At 39.5% G+C, this 18,539-nt stretch overlaps 1 protein-coding gene across 6 annotated transcripts in view; it reads left to right on the forward strand.

Moving 5' to 3' along the window:
• PARD3 (par-3 family cell polarity regulator) overlaps window positions 1-18,539 on the forward strand; it is a 535,067-nt gene that overhangs the window by 496,640 nt on the left and 19,888 nt on the right. For all 6 annotated transcript variants that reach the window (XM_018552327.1, XM_018552326.1, XM_018552321.1 and 3 more), the window contains one exon: window positions 16,565-16,685. In XM_018552327.1, the coding sequence (XP_018407829.1) occupies window positions 16,565-16,685 (121 nt within the window). The remainder of the gene's footprint in view (window positions 1-16,564; window positions 16,686-18,539) is intronic.

An 18,539-nucleotide genomic window follows, 5' to 3' on the forward strand; every position in this document is an offset into this window, starting at 1 on the left:
GGGGGGGGGGGGAAGAAAAACAAAATCTGTGTTAATGCTACTTGACAGACTTTATCATATATGTGGGGGATGAGTTTGCCCATAGTTCCACTTTAAATGTTAGAAAGCATTATTAAATGTAGGGTCTGTTGAGTTCTTATTTGGTCTTCCTTTATTCCAGGCAGGTTTACAGAACATGTAGGTATATCCAGGAGTAATGCCTTTTTCTTTTAAGGAAGTAGTTTGTCCAGGTGCCATTCCTTGCTGACATGAGATTGGACTGCTTAGTTGTGGATCACCACTCCTGGCGATCCTCAACTAAGCAGTCCCAGGTTATAGGTGCAAACATTTACAAAACTAAGACCAGCAGTGCATGACTATGTTTTACACAATTACTCTGCATCAGCACTATTCAGCACTGTATAATTATTCTTAAAAAGGTAAAAATAAGAAGCAAAGCAGGTAAAAGTGTCACTTCGTTTCTACTCCTTGTATTGTCCAGGGAACAGGTCAGATTAAGTTTTCTTTTCGTCTGTGTTCCACAAGTGAAATTCCATCTGTTAAATTTATGTGGCATGGGACTTCATTATCCACCTTACAAAAACATGCAGTGCTCTCCTCCTGTTCATTCAGCAAAGTTCTCCTTAGATGCTCAAACTTTGTGCAGAGGAAAAGATGTATTATTGAGATGTGTTTCTGAATACATTTGCAATGTTACAGAGATTCCCACTGCTTCCACTCTCTTGAAGACATGATTTGACATTTCACTATCCAACTACAGAATTAACAGCACAACTTCTTTCCCATCTCTTCAAGAGCTGACCCAGTTGCTTCAAAGCAAAGCTTCCTAGCCTCAAGCGTTCCTCTTCTGAGATCCCTGAGGAAGCTTTGTTGCAGAAAATCATAGCAAACTTCTGTTCACAACAATGAAACAACTTTTCATTCTCATATCCTTGTTCATAAACCCAGAAAATAGCACTTAAAGTGGAACTATAGACAAAAAGCAGCTTCATTATCCTGCCCACCATACTCAGTCACAAAATTTACCAGCAGCCATGAAATACTGCAGAGAATGCTGATCTGGGATCCCTTAATAGGTGTCTAGGCATTTGTTCAGGTGATCTCTACTGAAGGCACAGAATCATTCAGTCAAAATAGCAGCTATATTGGTCAACCAAGGACCAATAACTGTGTTCTAAGTTAAGAGAAATTACTGCTACTTTCAGCGAGAAAACAGTAAATATGGATTAGAGTTAACTTAAGTTAGAGTGCTAGAAATTAGGGTCACGGGACTAAGATTTGAGGGGTCAAGGTAAGTGTGAAGTTTCGTAATTAAGTTAAAGGAGAAAAGGGGCAACTTTTTTTTTTTTTACTCTTCAGGGTCACGGGAGGACATATACAAATGTCCTCCAGTGACCCAAAACTCAGTATATAGCGGGCTATTGCCTGCTATATGCCTAGAGTGCAGAGCCGTGCCGCAGCAGGGATGGATCCTGACAATACTGTTGAGACCCACCCCGCAGGCTGATGGACAGCTGGCTCTCTAGAGACTTTGCATTGCCTCTATTAATTAAGGTAAAATGATATTGTAGGAAAGTAGGCGCTCTAGGTCTGACATCCACCTACACATCTATTACTTCAGCTGAGAAAGAGGACACATTTCATCTCTAGCCTCCTCTATCCAGTATCGGTTTGACCTGTTGGTTAATGTCCTATTTGAGTTTTTACACTTATGATCATTTCATCTCCACAACCTAAACGGTATTTTTGCCTGACATATATGTGGTTGGCAGCAGAATGTGTGTAACATATTCAATACAGACATCACACCTACACACATCAACATCTTAAAGGCATAGTCCACTTTTTTTCAAATAATAATAAATGCACACATCTTCATAAAAGAAAAATAATATTGCATTGGAGCTAATAAAGCATTGCAACCACGATCTGGCTCCTGCAGATGGTCAGTAACACGGTTGCGGAGAGGAAGAATGGGTGGACATCACCACACTTGTATTCCACGTCTGCTGTGGTGGCTGGTAGGACTTGTAATTTCTCCATTGACAGATCTTGTCAACGGATCTGTGAATGGATGACACAGCTGTGTGGTTAGAACCACGTACAGCCCCGCACCAAATTAAAGAAGTAGCAGCAGCCTGCGGGGAGATGAAACCCTGCAAATTAGGTAAGTGGAGTTGCGATGCGACTTTGTTTCATGTAACACCCTGAATATGGGTGGAACAGGAGACACGGTCCCAAAGGTAAACGTAGCCTTTAACTAAACTCAAGAACCAATATGATATACATCACAATTACCATCAACACTGCCCACCATGTAATGGAGAATGAACAAAGGCAGACATGGTCAGCCTGGCCGCCAATCATGGCAGGAATTCTGTTATTTGCAGGTGCAAAGAAAGGAAAAGCCTGAAAAACAAAAATAATGCAGTCATCACATCCAAGATATAGTACGCTGCATTATATTATTATTTTTTGTTTTTGGGTTTCAATACGCTTTAACATTACACTGAAAAAAATGTAATCTGGTGCTATGTACTCTATAGACTGTTGTTTCTTTGAGGGCAACCATGACAATGCATACACTTTTTTATCCTTGTTCTTAAAGTAACGGTGTAGCTTAGCAACCAGTCTACTAATAACATTTCCTTTGGCTATTGTTTTGAGCAAAACCCCTGTGCTTCAAGGCCTGGCATGAGGCAAATGCATGCATACATGAGGCTGCATATAATTAAAGCTATGGTACTGTAAAGGTATATGCAGCTACTATGTTCAATTTTACCTCTGAAAGCCGCACTCCCTGCAGTTGAAATTTCCTAGAATGCCTTATAGAGAGTTGTCTCTACATAGATGTTTGAGAATTGCTCGGCAGCTTTCACAAGGAAATAAGAAAATCCTAAATTGAAGGGGGAAAAAATCAAGACGGAAATTGTGAAAAAGGCAGAACTTGTAGGAGCCAATCAGAATTCCTTGTTTTGTTTTTCCAGGGAATAAAAGTTGCAGTCTGATAGGTGACAGTCATTTGATATAATAGGACAAACTGAAGATTAGAGACATTTCTAGGGATAAATCTGGAAAATCAGAGTCAGTCGTCATCTATGCTTTACTACGTTTGTGCTACTAATGAGTGATGATTGACAAGCGATGATTGACACGTCTGTTTTAGGCTGTTTTGAGTAATGGGAGCTTACTGTCTGTTTTCTGGTACAGGCCATTACACATGTAAACCTGTAACAGCGCCTTGTCTACACTGATCATTTTCCTACAGGCTTTTTAGTACAATCATTGATCCTTGGAACTAATTGAAAAAGGTAATTGAAACATGGTCAGAGCCTTGTCCTGTGCGCCCATGTGTTGCCATTAACACAGGGACAACCCTTTGACCTTCTCTGCTCCCCCGAGAGGGTTGCACATTGTGATCCTAGAATATAACATTTCACAAACCTTTGGAAAGGCCTCAGTCTGACATGTTTCCTTTAAGTAAGCATTGGGAAACCAGAAGGGAATAAAAAAAAAAATGGACCTGGAAGCTATATTTATCATATACACCTTCTGTCAGTGCTGGCAAACATCCTAAAACATTGCGCGTCAATATTTAATGAAGGAAGCTTCTTCATTAGTGCAGGATGTTAATAATTTACTAAATGATGTAGTGCCTGGTGAGGTTTTGACATTGGCATTCAGCAATACATCGGTATTTTCGACAAAAGCCTCTGCCACAGGCCTTTCCTCACACAAAAAAAAGGGGGTGTTTTGCTTCTGGAGATTCAATGGCTCCAGTCTTCACACAACCCCAGTTGTGGCATTGTTTCAGGGTAAATGACATTCTCAGACTACCTGTGAACTCTGATAAAACTCCCCTGCTGCCAATTTTTCTTTTTTTGTGAACACTTAGTGAAAAGCCAAGCACACCACTTTCATTTATCTGCCGCATTTTAAATGATTTGTGCGGGGAGGTGTTAGGTGCACCTTTAATCTGACCATTTCATGCTCAGCAGCTGAGGTGTTGTACCTTTTTTGCCAAAAGTGTCCAAGTTATCTGTTTAGGCTGGATAGATCTCTTCCTGTGTTGTCTTCTGCCATTGTGTATAATTTTTCTTGTACTGAATGAAGGATATGAAGTAAATTGCCATTCATAGAAAGAGAAAGTGTTTTTCATCATTTTAAATGTGAAACTTTTTTTTCTTAAACTGGAGGACTGAAAGTGTTTGTCACAGTGCCCAGTCAGGTGATGGTTTTTCACTATTAACCTGCACTGTGTTTCATTGTGTAAGTTGGATTGCATGGCAGATATGAGAATTTGCTTTTTTTTCCAGCCAAGCCATCAAATATGGCAAGGCATATTTTTTGTGACCAAATCCCAGTTAGTTCTGTAAGTAATATGTTATTATAATTGGATCATGGACTTTGGAAAACTGAGGTGTCTTGGTAGATGCCTCTTGACATCTGGTGGGCAGATATACATTAGTGTGAGTACAGCAGCCCACGTTCACTGCTATGGTGAACTCCTTTCCTTTTTTCCCTTTTTCTTTACATTTTCCTTTTCTTATCCAGTTATTTTTTTTTCTTTCACTGTTGTTTTCCCAATTCATTTCCTTGTATTTTGTGCCATTCCTTTACGTTTCCTTATTTGCTTTACCATTACTTTTTCCTCTCTAATTAGTTTTCTTTTCTCCTTTCCTTTACATTTATTTTCCTCCTTTTCTTCTCTTCCATTCCTTGTTTTACTTTCTCCTTTACTTTTTCTCTCTGCTTTCTCTTCCCTTTACTCTCCCCTTTCCCTTCTTTTTACTTTACTTCCCCATTTCCTATCCTTTCCTTTCACTTTTCCCTTTCCTATTATTTTACTTACCCCTTTGCCTTTCCATTTACTTCACCCTTTACTTTTTATTTCCTCTTATTTCCTTTTACTTACCTATTTTCTTTTGTTTTTATTGTCCCCTTTTCTCACCCTTCCTTTTCTTTTAATTGCCCCTTTTCTTTGTTTTTACTTTCCCCTTTCTTCACCTGTTCTTACCCTTTACTTTTATATTTTCCTTTCCCTTTAAGTTTCCTTTCCTTTACTCTCTTCCCTCCCCTAACTTTTTCTGACCTCCTTTCCTTGCTTCCCCCATTTCCTTTGTTTTCTTTTCCCCAATTTCCTTTGTTTTCTTTCTCCTTTCCTTTTCCTTCCCTTTCCTGTAAGCAATGTACAGCTGACAGAATTAAGGAAGCCAGAACTGCACAGGGCGCAGCATTTGGTATTCTAGCAAAAAAGTACTGTAAAATAGTAGAATGTCCTGGTATATTACATCTATGCCTGGATGGAAAATACAAGCCTTTGGTAGTTTAGCACGTAATTTTCAATGTTGATTGAAGTTTGTCCTTAATACATTGCTTTAATTAGCATCCTCTGTGTTGGGACAGTGGTTGCCACACAACCCTATGTTTTACCCAGTTGGCCAAATGTAAATGTGTAGGGGTGTCAGACCTTTTAAAACTCTTGTCATTGTTTCCCACCTTGCCTTCCCCATTGAGTTGTAATTGTGTTCAACACCAAAAATGATTACAGATGATTATACCTTATTGAAGGCAATCTCGGTATCCACTTAAAAGCATGCAGTGGGTAAAATGTAGTGTCTAGCTTTGCAATTACATACCTTGTTATACCTCATTTTAAAGTGCCTAAATTGCTTTCTGTCCCCCACATCCATGCTTCCTCGAATAGAGATATTCTACCCTCACAGCAAGATATGAAAATATCTGCCAGTTTTTTTGTTTTTATTTCTAGAGAATTTTTTTTTTATCTTGCACTTTGGGTAAAGCAGCCTGTCTCATCTCTGTTTGGTTAGCCAGAGAAAATTCGCACAAAATTGTTGTGCTCCTGAACCCCCTACAAGGATGACTCGTACAGAAACAAAAATTGGTACTTTTCTCTCCAGCGTGCTCCCACTGAGCCATTATTGTCAGTAAGGTAGCCTATCTATTCAGCAATTTTAGGGTTAGGCAGAGTGGTTCGTGATTACACATAATGTCAGCCTCACAAAAAACTACTTTGGAAAATCGATTTCTGGATTTAAAATTGTGTACACGCTTGATGGGGAATTAGGATGGAAGATGACAGAGGAAAATGCTATTTAATACAGCCGCGGACAGTATGCAGACCTTCTTGGTGGGGAACATCATGTGGGCATATTGAAATTTGTAGTACCTCATTGCTTTGGTCTGCAAACTGCCTGCAAGATTTCCAGAACACCGTGATTCTTAAATTCTTAACGCCAATTAAGTTCTTTTTTTTTCTTATAGTTGTTTTCACATATGCTACGGCCTAACCTACATGGGTGATTTTAATCTCTTAATACTGGGATTTAAACTGTATATCTGGGCTGTACATATCTGCAGTAGTTGCACACTTCTCTATTATCCCTTTAAAAATGCTGCACAAGCAGAAAAATACCTAGTTATAGCCAGATATCCAGTTAGCAAGTAAATAAATATGCTGCGCTCGTACCCTTAATCGTAATAATAATTAGTGAAGAAATAGGTGATCAAATTTAGGATGATTGATTAAACAAATCAATTAATAATGTATCAAGATGTGACATAAATGTGAAAAACACATATATTCCAGAACACAATCATAAATTGGTGAACAACATTGTATATTCCTTGTGAAAAACAAATAGCCTGCACTTCTGCATCCAGTGTAGCGTCGGATAGACCCGCTACACTGGATGCGGAAGTGCAGGCTGTTTGTTTTTGGAGTCTACCGGCCAGTCGTTTCTCACGATTGATGTGAGTTTTTTAAAGTTCATTCAATAAACCTAATTTGATTTACTGCGCAATGAGAGGTTCTTTTTTCTTATAATTGCGGGGACTTAATATCTTATGGGACATCGAAAGCAATGGGCAGCCCGCTGACATACACCTGAACTTTTTGGCTGTGAGCTTACATCCATCTATATGTGGTGAGTGTGCACTCTTAAGGGGGTGACTGTGTGGCACGAGGCGATTTTTTGCAACAACTATCAAGCACTTTTGGGACTATTTATCTACCTATTTTCTATTTAATTTTTGCACTTTATTGATTATTTATTTTTGCATTTTATATATATATATTTTTTTCATGAATTTTCATTTATCACTTTGGATGTATATACAATGTTGTTCACCAATCTATGATTGTGTTATGGAATATATATGTTTTCACATTTATGTCACATGTTGGTACATTATTAATTAATCATCCTAAATTTGATCACCTATTTCTTCACTAATTATTATTACGATTAAGGGTACGAGCGCTGCATATTTATTTACTTGCTTACTATTGGACTTAGTGTCTGGGTTACAGCAGCTTTATTATTTAATTTTAGATACTTTATGTATTTATTCACTAATTGGATTGGAAGTTTTTCCTAAGCGCAGATTTGATACTGTACTATAAGATATCCAGTTAGGCCTTAACTTCTTATTTGAGCTGACAACGCTGCCTCTCTTAAATCCCAAGACGTTTTCTTAGCCATGTCTTTCTCCAGGGGCTGACTGGCAACTTTTAACCCAGGGGGCAAGTACAACCCAGAGGCCCATGGTGCAGCGACTTGGCCCACCCCCTGCTTTGCCTGTTCTCCCTGCCAAGCCTCATGTCCTCCTCTGCAGAATCCGAGCGGCCAAGAGGGGAGATTGCCACTGCGCTGGCGGCCGTTTTTACAGGCACCAAAGAGGCCCAGGGGGCAATTGCCCTCCAGCCCAATCCGCCCCTGCCTTTCTCCCCTTCTGAACTACAGAACACTTATGGGGGGTGTTGTAGAGATGAGGATAAGTGAAGGTGATCTATAGGCCGGGGGGGGGGGGGGGGAAAAAAAAAGGGGGCTCAGGCATGCTGATAGCACTGCTTGGAATCTCAGTGCCGTAAAGGCAACCTTGTCAGCTTAGACAGGGAATTTAGACCACGCTCTTTTTTTTGCCAACTTTTGGTTTGACATGTACAAAATACCTGATGATTCTGCCAGAAATCTTGTGAGCTGATGACTTCATGTGCTTTCTACTTGTGCGCAAGAAGGTGTCATGTAGATGTGGAGTGATCTTTGTCGTTTGTAATCCATCAGAAATTAAGAAGACAGGGCTGACACCAAGTGCTTAAGATTTCAGAGCTTGAGGGCCGGTGCACACCTAGATGATCAATCCGCGCAGTCACAGTGACGGCCACCACAGCGGGGTGGATCGTGCGGTTTCCCGCCACGATTCCGCCCGTGCATCCGAACATGATGGCTAAAACAGCCGCGCGTTGTGTATTGCAAAAAATAAGGTACATGTACCTTTTTTCTGCAATTGCTGCGTAGATGTCGCCCATTAAACTCACTGGGGCTGTGCGGCAATTGCTGTCTGATATTGTGCAGGACCACGCGATCCTGGATCAGGTCTGCACCAGGCCTATACCATGCTGTGTTGTCTTGTGAAAGAGGTTGGAGCACACTATATTTCTGTCACATCAGCAGTTATGTTTCTGTACCTACAACAGGTTTAAAGAGATAAAACATGGGAAAATGTGCATGTATAGCTCACCACACAGATTATAATCTCATTATACAATCTCCTTTAGATCTACCAACAATTGTGTAGTGCAGGAGACAGGCTGACTGGATACAATTTGGGTAGATTATTAGTTCCTAATATAACCTAGTTTTGGTAATTTTAAAGGGAAAAGCGAGAGAGAAATGTGCATGTATTGGAGGGATTTATTGTTAATTTTCCCAGGCATACACTGTCATTTTATGGCAGTCACCCCATTTTTAAGAGTTCACTCTTGCTGCTAAATTTGCTAGTGATTAATCACTTGGATTAGTATTTCTTAACTAAATGAATGGAGCAAATTGCTACCTAAAATACACAAGTAGCATCTTTTATCAACCAATCACACATGATTAGGGCATTGTGTGATCATGTAAGCTTGAGCTTTACTTTCATATACCACTTGTCTTGCTTACCCTATAGGGAGATATTTGTTTAATCTGTATGGCAATCAATTGCTACTCCTCGTGATTAATCATTAGAGATTTTAGTAGGAGTGAGCTACTAAAAATCTCCTCTGGTAGCTGTAGCCTCACAAAGTGACTGCCAGCATGTGGTTAAATCTTATAGTGGCCATTAGAGACAGGCCCACAAATAAAGTGTCTTAGATACTTGGTACCTTTCAAAATCTGTACATCCAGCACGTCAGACTGGTGTATTTTGAACTGCTTTTGTCCTTCTTGCTCATTTTATTTGCAGCCCTTGATGGTTAAAGATCTTACACTTGATACATTTGGTGCCAGTACATGAGAAACATATCCAGTACTTTCTCTGAGATGAAATGTTGTAGCTTTCAATTAGAGTTAAGTACCAAATTGTTGTCCTTTTCTGCTGCAGTTAAGTAGACAGGCCAGTGCTATATATACACCAAGCCTCAGAATTTACAAAAGTGTGTTATCTTTTTTCTTTTTCCTCTTCTAGGTCACCTCTAGTAATTTGTGGCTAAATTCTTTGGGCAGCAGAGGCTGCAAGAAGTGTTGAGAGGAGTCAGAAGACTCTTTATATAGCGCAGGGAAAATTAAACTGTCTCTCAATTATCTGGTTTGAGTTGAGAAGTCATCCTGCTTATAAAGCAGACTGCCTGCTGCCTCCAACAACATAACATTAGCAGCTACATAACAAAAGGGGTGGCGGTCATTCAGGTATGTCTAGGGCAGTGTGTTGTCTAAATAGGGCCCTGGATGTGCCTCTTAGTAGATATGTGGGCCTTTAAAGCTTGATTCCACCCATTCCATCCCACTGTTGATATGAGTTTAACCTGTCTGCTCTTAAAGGAGAACTATGGGGTAAGTGTTTTTCCCCATAGTTCTTCTCAGTAGAACTGAATACCGTATACTGAGACTTCCGCAGTCGGGACGGATCGCGACAATACTGTCGAGATCCACCCAGCTGCGTGATTGACAGCTGGCTCTGCCTATCTAGAGGAAGAGCCAGCTGTACCCGCCCCCTCCCACGTTCGTTCCTCCAGTCAGTGCTGGAGTATCGGAATGGGGAATCCCTGCTGGGAGCCCTGAGCGACAGTCACTGCTCTCTGCAGGGACAGGATCGAGAAGTGAGCGAGCGACGGTATGTGTTCGCTCACTTCCCGATCTATTGAGCCGACGTGTGACAGTTTCATTGTCACATATCGGCTCGAACTATAAGGTTGACTGAAAATCACTCCCCTCATAGTTCTCCTTTAACAGCCCCTCTATGGCAACCCCTGGCTCCTGTAGTTCAGCAGACTTCTAAGCAGACGTGAAGCATCATCTGTTCTTTCATTCACGTGGACATATGCATTAAGGTAGAGTGGGGCCATAGATAATGTAGCAGCTTTGGTCTCCCATTCATTCAATTGACACTGAAAAGAACTAACATGACCTGCCTTATTGGGCACGAGTTGCCTTCAAGTGCATTTTACCTTGTCAAGTTATAGTCAGGTGCTCCGTTCCAACTAATTGCTTTATCTGCCTGGTTTACTACAGGAGCATGAGGGTTGTAGGTGGGCCCTCTGGATATCCATAAGCACCTACCTAGGTAACCTTGTGGATAACCCAACTCTGCTGAGCTGTAGGTGTAGTGCCGACCTGATGCTATGCCTAATTTCTTATATGCATCCCTTTCACTCTGCTGTGTCATGGCTGGTGTACAAAGCCACCTCAATGCACTTCAGGGAAAGCTTATGACCTGCCATTTCAGTCCTATATGAACCATATAGTGAGCAAATATCTGAAGAATCTCAGAGCCTGACATCTCTCACAAGCCACTGGTTGTCATGAGTCCAAATAAAGCTCACAGAGCTTTATGATGTTATAGTCTTATTATCTGAATTTATAAGGATAAATATTGTAACCGATGACTAAACCTTCTTCTCCATGCAACGTCATAAACCATCTTTATGTATTTACATTAAACAATTTGCTTTGGCTTTCATGGTAATTAAAATAAAAATTATGATGGCAATCTTCTACTTCAAAGAACCTGCATAGTCAAATAATAAAACACATTTAGGATGCTGACTTATTACCATTATTATCATATCAATACTCATATTTGTATTCACATCTTAGTTCCAGATAACGACACCACTTACACTTGGTTTGATTAAATTAATTTGAAAAGGGGGGGAATCATATTTTATTAAGTTAAATTAATTGCCAGCTGTGGCAGAATATGTTTGCACTCAATTCCCAGTTCATGAGAAGGTAAAATAATATATTTTCAGCCGATTCAATTAAATTGGACTTGGGGAGAATATAACATATTTTTGTAATATATCCTGTGGTGACTTACTTTATAGACAGTAGCAGAATTAAACTATTACATCAATTATGTCATATGTCAGTTGTTTTTAATATGTCTCCTTTTACAACGTAAGCATTCTGTGTACGCTCTTACATTATCTTTTCTGGAGTTAATGTGTAAAAGTGTCAGACCATTGACAGCTCATCTGCTTTCACCCCTTGGTGTATTTTGAAAAGTTTCAGCATATATTAAGCCTACTTTCTTTGTATTTGGAAGTTTTGGATAGAAAAGGGAACAGTTAAATACCCATTTTTCCATTTGATGTCTTTGTCCCTTTGAGGAGATTACCCTTCATTTCCTGTCCCATATACACAACAGAAAGTCAGGGAAATATTGCCATAGGTAAGATTTTTCCTTTCACCTCCCACTCTGGTGATAACATTTCCTTCATCACTTTCTTTTCTGGTGGCAATGGTCCTCAAGACAAGTAGAAAGGGTGAAGCTCTCCAGGGAGAAGCCGTCACTACAATCCTGATGGGTTTTAAAGAACAGGATTACTTTTTCCAAACTAAAGCATTGTGGTGCGGTGGGAAAAGTAGTAGTAAGGTGGGAAAAGTAGTAGTAGAAGTGAACAGGCCTTTATGCTTCCTCTGCAACTGCATTTTCTTCAGCACTGGACAGACTTGAGCACTTAGACATAGACTTGAACGTCTAATGACAATCTCCAATCTCGATATACGCCACATTCAAGTCCACAGGGGCTAAAAAATAAATTTTTGTGCAGAGAAAGAACACTGGAATGGGCTTTTCGCGGAGGAAAGGAGCTGGGGTTGGAGAGATGCAATAGGCACACCTGTCCATCAACCCTTCCCTTTTACTGAAACTAATAAAAAAAAAGGTTTAGCCATGCTTGAATAATGTCACTCTTTGTATGCTGCCCAAAAACAAAGCAGCAGAAACATTTGAAAGGCGCCCTGTTAGCGCCGGTACTTATGTTGCTTCATTTTGCAGTGTTTGCATTTGTTGTAGGCTTTCTCATATAACTGTGCCATTTAACTGTGCATGACATTGTTTTCTGATCTGATGTATATTGTTTTCATCTACACACCTATTAGTATATTGTTCATTGCACCAATATTTGGGTTTAATCACAAAATAACCTGAAGAAAAATGACTCGGCGCCTGCACTTTCCTTCGGGGTCAATATTCAGGAATCTGTAGCATGCAGTTAGTGCAAAACAACAACACAGAGTTTGAACTTTGTTCTGCAAACCAAATGAGCATGCATTCAAATTTTATTCTAATGTCTCGTTTAATTTTAACTAGTCTTGTAATTTGCGTGCTATACCGTTGCAAGATAATCGCAAAAATGCAGCATTTAGAACGTCTTGCTTAGAAATAGCAGGCTTATTAGAGAGACCAATGTGTTTTCTTGGAATAAATTAATTTTGTGTGTTTTCCACTTTTAGTATTGCACTTGAAGGCTTACAAATATTAGCCCTAAAGATGCACTCCAGGCAGATATAAAAGAAACAAAGTACGCAGATATGTATTCAATAATGCATCTTTAAACCGTATCTAAACCCAAAAGAAAAATGTTATATATTGAATCTTACCAGTTCTTAGATGTGATGGCTGCAATAGTTTTCTTCTTTTTTTTTTTCACCTGGTGATCCGGTCAGTAAGTTATATTTTCAACTTCCTTTAACAGGCTGAGCTTTCCAGCAAAAGTAGCATTTAGAGGGTTGAGGCAATCCATTTAACACTAACAATCTATCTATCCATATATATCTATCTCTATATATAATCATCTGTATATATTGTTTTATATATAAAGATAGATAGATAGATATATCTATATATATCTATCTATATATATAATCATCTGTGTGTTTAGGTGTTTTCCTGGGGTTGAGCTTTGAAATAAAATAGAAAAAGCATTTTTTTTTTCTGTGTGATAAAATTGTGCATTTTCATGTACTAAGGCCTTAAAGGACAAATTAACCAGTGAGCAAATAATAATTAATGATTGAATGTTTAGTTGAACTTTGAATGGATACTCAAGCTGACCTTGGTTTTTTTCCTAAACGTCCCTTGATAGGTTTACATACATGAGGTGTCAGGAGAAGGTTCAGGAGCAAATCATAGAGTGCTTCCAGTTGGGTGGATAGCAAGCTCGATCACCACAAAGGAATACTTTGCATAAATTACAGGCTGATCAGTGCAGTGACCAGATACACAGAGTACTGTATATACTGTGTGAGATGAAATTCTTTCAATCAAAGGCTGCTAGTATAGGTCAGTGCATTGAAATGAAGTGCAATTTATGCTGCAATAGGAGGATGTATTTATATGTAATAAGCATGTGTCATTCTGAAATATTCCTGTCTTGGAGATTGCAAGGAAAATAAATTTTACAGATGTCAGGTTTAGATAATAAGATACTGTAAAGCCCAGCTACCCATAAAAGTAAGACTTCATTTTACTGTAGCCAATATAAATTTCAGTCATATAAAATCTTAGAATTCAAGTTATCTAAAGTTATTTATATTTTTTTCGTTTTGGGTAAAATGTGTCAGGATTTGCAACCCTGGTAAGTTTGTATTGCTGTCTGTGTCTTTGCTGGGGAGATTCACCCTCTCTGTTTGTCCTAGTGAGCATCATCACTGGGACTGAAAGGAAGGGAAAATCCAAAAATTGGAGTTGGTTATAGAACTGAATCAAATTCTTTAAATGGCGTGACTTGCTGCAAGGGCAACTGTCTGAGATGATTTCATTTACTTTGTAGTGAAGTTCTCTTGCTTCCTGTTATATCTATAGGACTGGGAATGAATGGTAATCTACCAATGCAACACATGCTAGTAAAGAAAAAAACAACAGACATTTTTAACCTTTCCTTAATCTATCCAGAAAAAAATGTTGGCATTAGATGTACATTAATTCTGTTTAAAGCCCAACTCCCCCCTCCCCCCCCTCCCAGGGAACCCTCTTGAACAACCCCAAAGTAATATACTAGTTGTTTTATATACTTGCCTTTTTCTGATGCCTTCTTGCCAATTAGGTGACACGTTGGGTCTTCTTCTCCTCCTATGAATGAGGAGGAGAGAGCAACACATACATAATGATATCAGCATTACTCTCTGCATGAAAAAAGTAAAGAGTGCTGCAGTAACAACCACTCAGGGACCAGTGCCATGACCCTCTGTACCCCAAAGACTGAGGACATCTTGTGGCAGAGAACAGGTACTGCAGGGAATGTTTCAGCTGGAATGGAAGTATTGCAGCAACAGATTTTTAGGTTATAGTTCATACTGTTGGCTTTATAATATGCCTGATCTGTCAATGTTTCCCTGTAGCAATTTGGCCAGTAGACTGATAAAGATTGAAGATGGGGGTTAGAGAGCGCAGGATAAAGTGAGAGGGTGACCAGAGTAGTTTTGAGGAGACAGGGTCTTAAGAGCAGGTGGTTTGGAGGGCGTCAGAGAAAATATTAGCAATATCCTCTATATTAACAGGGTCAAAAGAAGGAAGAATTAAATGTTGTTTTAGACATGGTATGTCAGACGAAGGAAATGTCTGGACAGTGGTAATCTCATCTTGAATTGTACCCATCCTGCATGAAATGATTGTCAGTGTCCTGTGCAATGAATGAGTTTGTGTGGGACAAAGTAGAGAGGTAGAAGTAGAAAACAAAAAGTTAACAAGGGCTTGATAAGAGGCGAAGATACCACTTGGACAGTGCTTTGTGGATATAGAAGTATTCCAACACCACCTTCCTTTTGTCCACTGGAGGCCACATGGGAGAGGACAGCTGGAAAGGCAGAGTCAGATTTCAGTAATAGCAAAAATGGGCATGAAAGAGGCCGATTAGTTGCTATTGGACAAAACAGTTTTTATTTCAAATAGATAAGTAGGGGATCTTTGTGTTTGTTTCAATGATTTGACCTTATTTTGATGTCTGTCCTTGAGATGGTTCAAAGTATAGTTTGTGATGGCTGCCTAGAGTATAAAGAAGGAAAAGCCATCGCCGTCTCGTCTTCTGGATGTGATATTAACATTGTATATTTTGTGGCCATGTTCACTGATGTTAGCAAGCACATTATTTTCTTTTATATGAAATTAATCTTTTTATAAAGCGACAGAGGAAGACAACACTTAAACTTGAAGCAAAAAATGACAGTGGAGAATAAAGGTTTGAATTAGGCTTTTGTGAGTTGTCTGAGATGGTTTGTGAATTCCCTCAGATGATTTATAAATAACATCTGTAATATGTATGTTTAGGGACTTTCCATCCTATTAATACTAATAGTGTTTACACTGAGAATTTTGAGAAAAAAAACATGATTAAAATAGTTCCCTCAGTTTTGTACTGTTTTAAGTCTTGCGTACTGTACATGGGCATCAAATGCAAAAAACAAGTCAAATGCGATATGCTTTCAAGTATTTCTGAGTTACTTAGATTTTTCTGTAAGTTTCTGTGATTTGCTTTTTCAATTTCTTTGACTTGTATTAGGATGAGTTTCTCAGTATTCCTTCTATAAACAAAATATCTTCTATCTCGATGCATGTACAGCACTGATGTTCCATTTAAATGCATTAGTCATTAAAGTAGATGACAGTATATCCATCGATTAGTGAAAGTAAACTGAATGTACTGGCAGACCACTTCATTTGGTCATAAAGTAGCCATCTCTATAACCCAAACGCAGTAAAGTAGCTTTTAAACCATATCGGGTAGCTTTCACCTTTTAATGCATATTTAAAACTCTGCCCTGATGTGTAATAGCTGTTAATTTAACTGTATTTATGCAGCTGCCAAGCGATGGTTTGGGGTTAAAGAGTCAGTCCACCCAAAATTTATGTCTTAGCTTTTGCCAATGGTGTAGAGTGAGCGTAATGGCAGACGGGCAGCATTTTACGAAGACACACTGGTGATGAGGTGGGGAGCTTGGCCACTAGACTTACCATTTATGTATACCACTTAGGGTGTAGCAATTGCTTGGGCTGTTTTTCCCAGTCGTTTAAAGCTGTTCTCACTAAATGTACCCTTTGCTATGGGTGGCTGCTCACTGCATAAACAGGCATGAGACAAGTGTGCCTTTTCTATGCACCAATCCATATAAAGAGAATGGTCATTCAGCAGTTAGATTATCTTATTTTCATCTTGTCTATGAACACCTTATTTCCTGTTTAGTTGGTGCTGATATTTATCTGTGGACATTTTAAAGTTGTGTGCAAACTTTCTCAGGCCATATTGCAGAGGAGCTCTAATGAAATTTTTATTTTTCAGTAATCGATCAACGCCAAGCAACCATGACCGAATACAGCGCCTTCGACAAGAATTCCAGCAGGCCCGGCATGAAGACGACGTGGATGAACGCAGGCGTACTTACAGCTTTGAGCAACCTTGGGTGAGTGTTCAAACACCCCCCAATAACTAATGTTAGAAAGAGGTGGTTTATTGACCAGATCCACTCCAGATTAGCATTAGTACTTAAAGCACCAGAGAACCAACTTATGATGACTCACGACCTTTCAACTCATGTCCTTATCCTCACAGCATGTGTCCATTAAAGATAATTTGATTTCATATCTGACTTCGCCATCTGGACGCTTATTTATGAAATATCACATTTCCGTGTTTCTCGCCGTAGCAAATTGTGTTTATTTTACTAAGTGGCAAATACAAAAGTCCCAGATCTGTGAGTGCAAAACTTACTAGGAACTCAAATGGCTCAAAACAAAAGCTGTATTACTTCTAGCTATTGTAGTTATATATTTATCTCGCTGTTCCTTAATTATAGGCCCATTTTTTTCCTTTGTTTATCTGACATAAACAACTGTGGATTTAGATTCAGCACTCCAGACAAAACATTTGCTTTACTTTAAATAGACATTTGCAGTATTGTTAAAGCCTTTACAGTAATTATGGTTGTTTTGTGCCTATAGGCATTGTGTATAATGGTAGATTAGGCTGTTTTACACCTGATCTGTAGATTATTGTCTCATATATGTCTTAAAAACAATTTTACTATCCAAGTGATAATTACTGCTTGCCTTGCATCCGGGAATGCCGATGGAGTAGTACATGCAGTATTTTCTTTATCACGCTAACACCTTGTCTCATCCCAAGGTTACAGTAAAGTATCTCTATGCTTCATGAGCACTAGGATGTCTTATGCTGCTAGTATTTAAGTACAAACAAGTACCTTTTAGAAGAAGAAACTGTTCATTCAGCTGGCTAGGGATTGTGCTTCTCTACTCATCATCTTCTGGTGATTTTTTCCACATACACTGGGAGTATGATGGGGCCGAGGGGTGGACACGGTCTGTGTCAGCATTGGGGCTGTTATCGCTTGGTTTACAGCTTGCTGAGTAACTGACCAGAGATAAGTATGCGTGGATTATTGCCACTTTCAAAATACCCAAACAGTGACAGCGGCCAATTGGCTGCCATCACTTTTCGCCCAGAAATTTTCCAACTGAATCTTCAATTTTCTGATTGAAGGTTGCCACCCACAAATAGGGCCACCCACTGTGCGCGTTTCGGATGGTCCTTGATGTACCGAGCAAAATGTATGCAACGTAAGGCCATCTTTAGTGTTCTGACACCTGATGAGCATGGTTATTCCAGATAAGTAGCTAACCAAGTTGTGAAGGGAGGATAAGAATAGCAGCTCAGGAGCTTTTAACATGAAAAACAAGTCAGCAATATTAGCTGCCATATTTCAGACTCAGACGTTTCCTCATTTACAAAATTGAATACCTTATAGGTTTGCATTGTCAATGGCCCAATAAAGAAGTGCCTTTTTTCATTGATTAACTTTCATATTGATTACCTCCAGACCCTTAATGTGATTTTCATTTTTTTTTTTTAGTTCTTTCCATATTATATTTTATCATACACTTTTATTTACCTAAACTGTGACCAGTATCACAATACTCCTTAATCATATTCAATCCAATCAGCTGTCTGTCTGTTTTTGGATATGTTTAAAAATATATTGAAACATATCGGCCGAAAATGGCACGTTTTGCAAAATGCCATTTTTCTGCTGCTATAGCAGAGCATCCGCTCTTCCTCTCCTCCCCCCTGGGCATTGCTCTGTGTCCCAGCGGGGAGGAGAGTAACTGTCACAGGCGGCCGAGCGATGCGGGAGGAGAGCGATGTGAGTGGCCAGCGTCTCTCCTTCCCGCACTGCTCAGCCTCCTGTGACAGATCAGAGGAGAGCTGGGGGGGGGGGGGGGGGGAGGGCAAACGCGGG

The sequence above is a fragment of the Nanorana parkeri genome, unplaced genomic scaffold (genome assembly GCF_000935625.1).
Source record: "Nanorana parkeri isolate BGI_ZX_2015 unplaced genomic scaffold, ASM93562v1 scaffold84, whole genome shotgun sequence".
NCBI lineage: Eukaryota > Metazoa > Chordata > Amphibia > Anura > Dicroglossidae > Nanorana > Nanorana parkeri.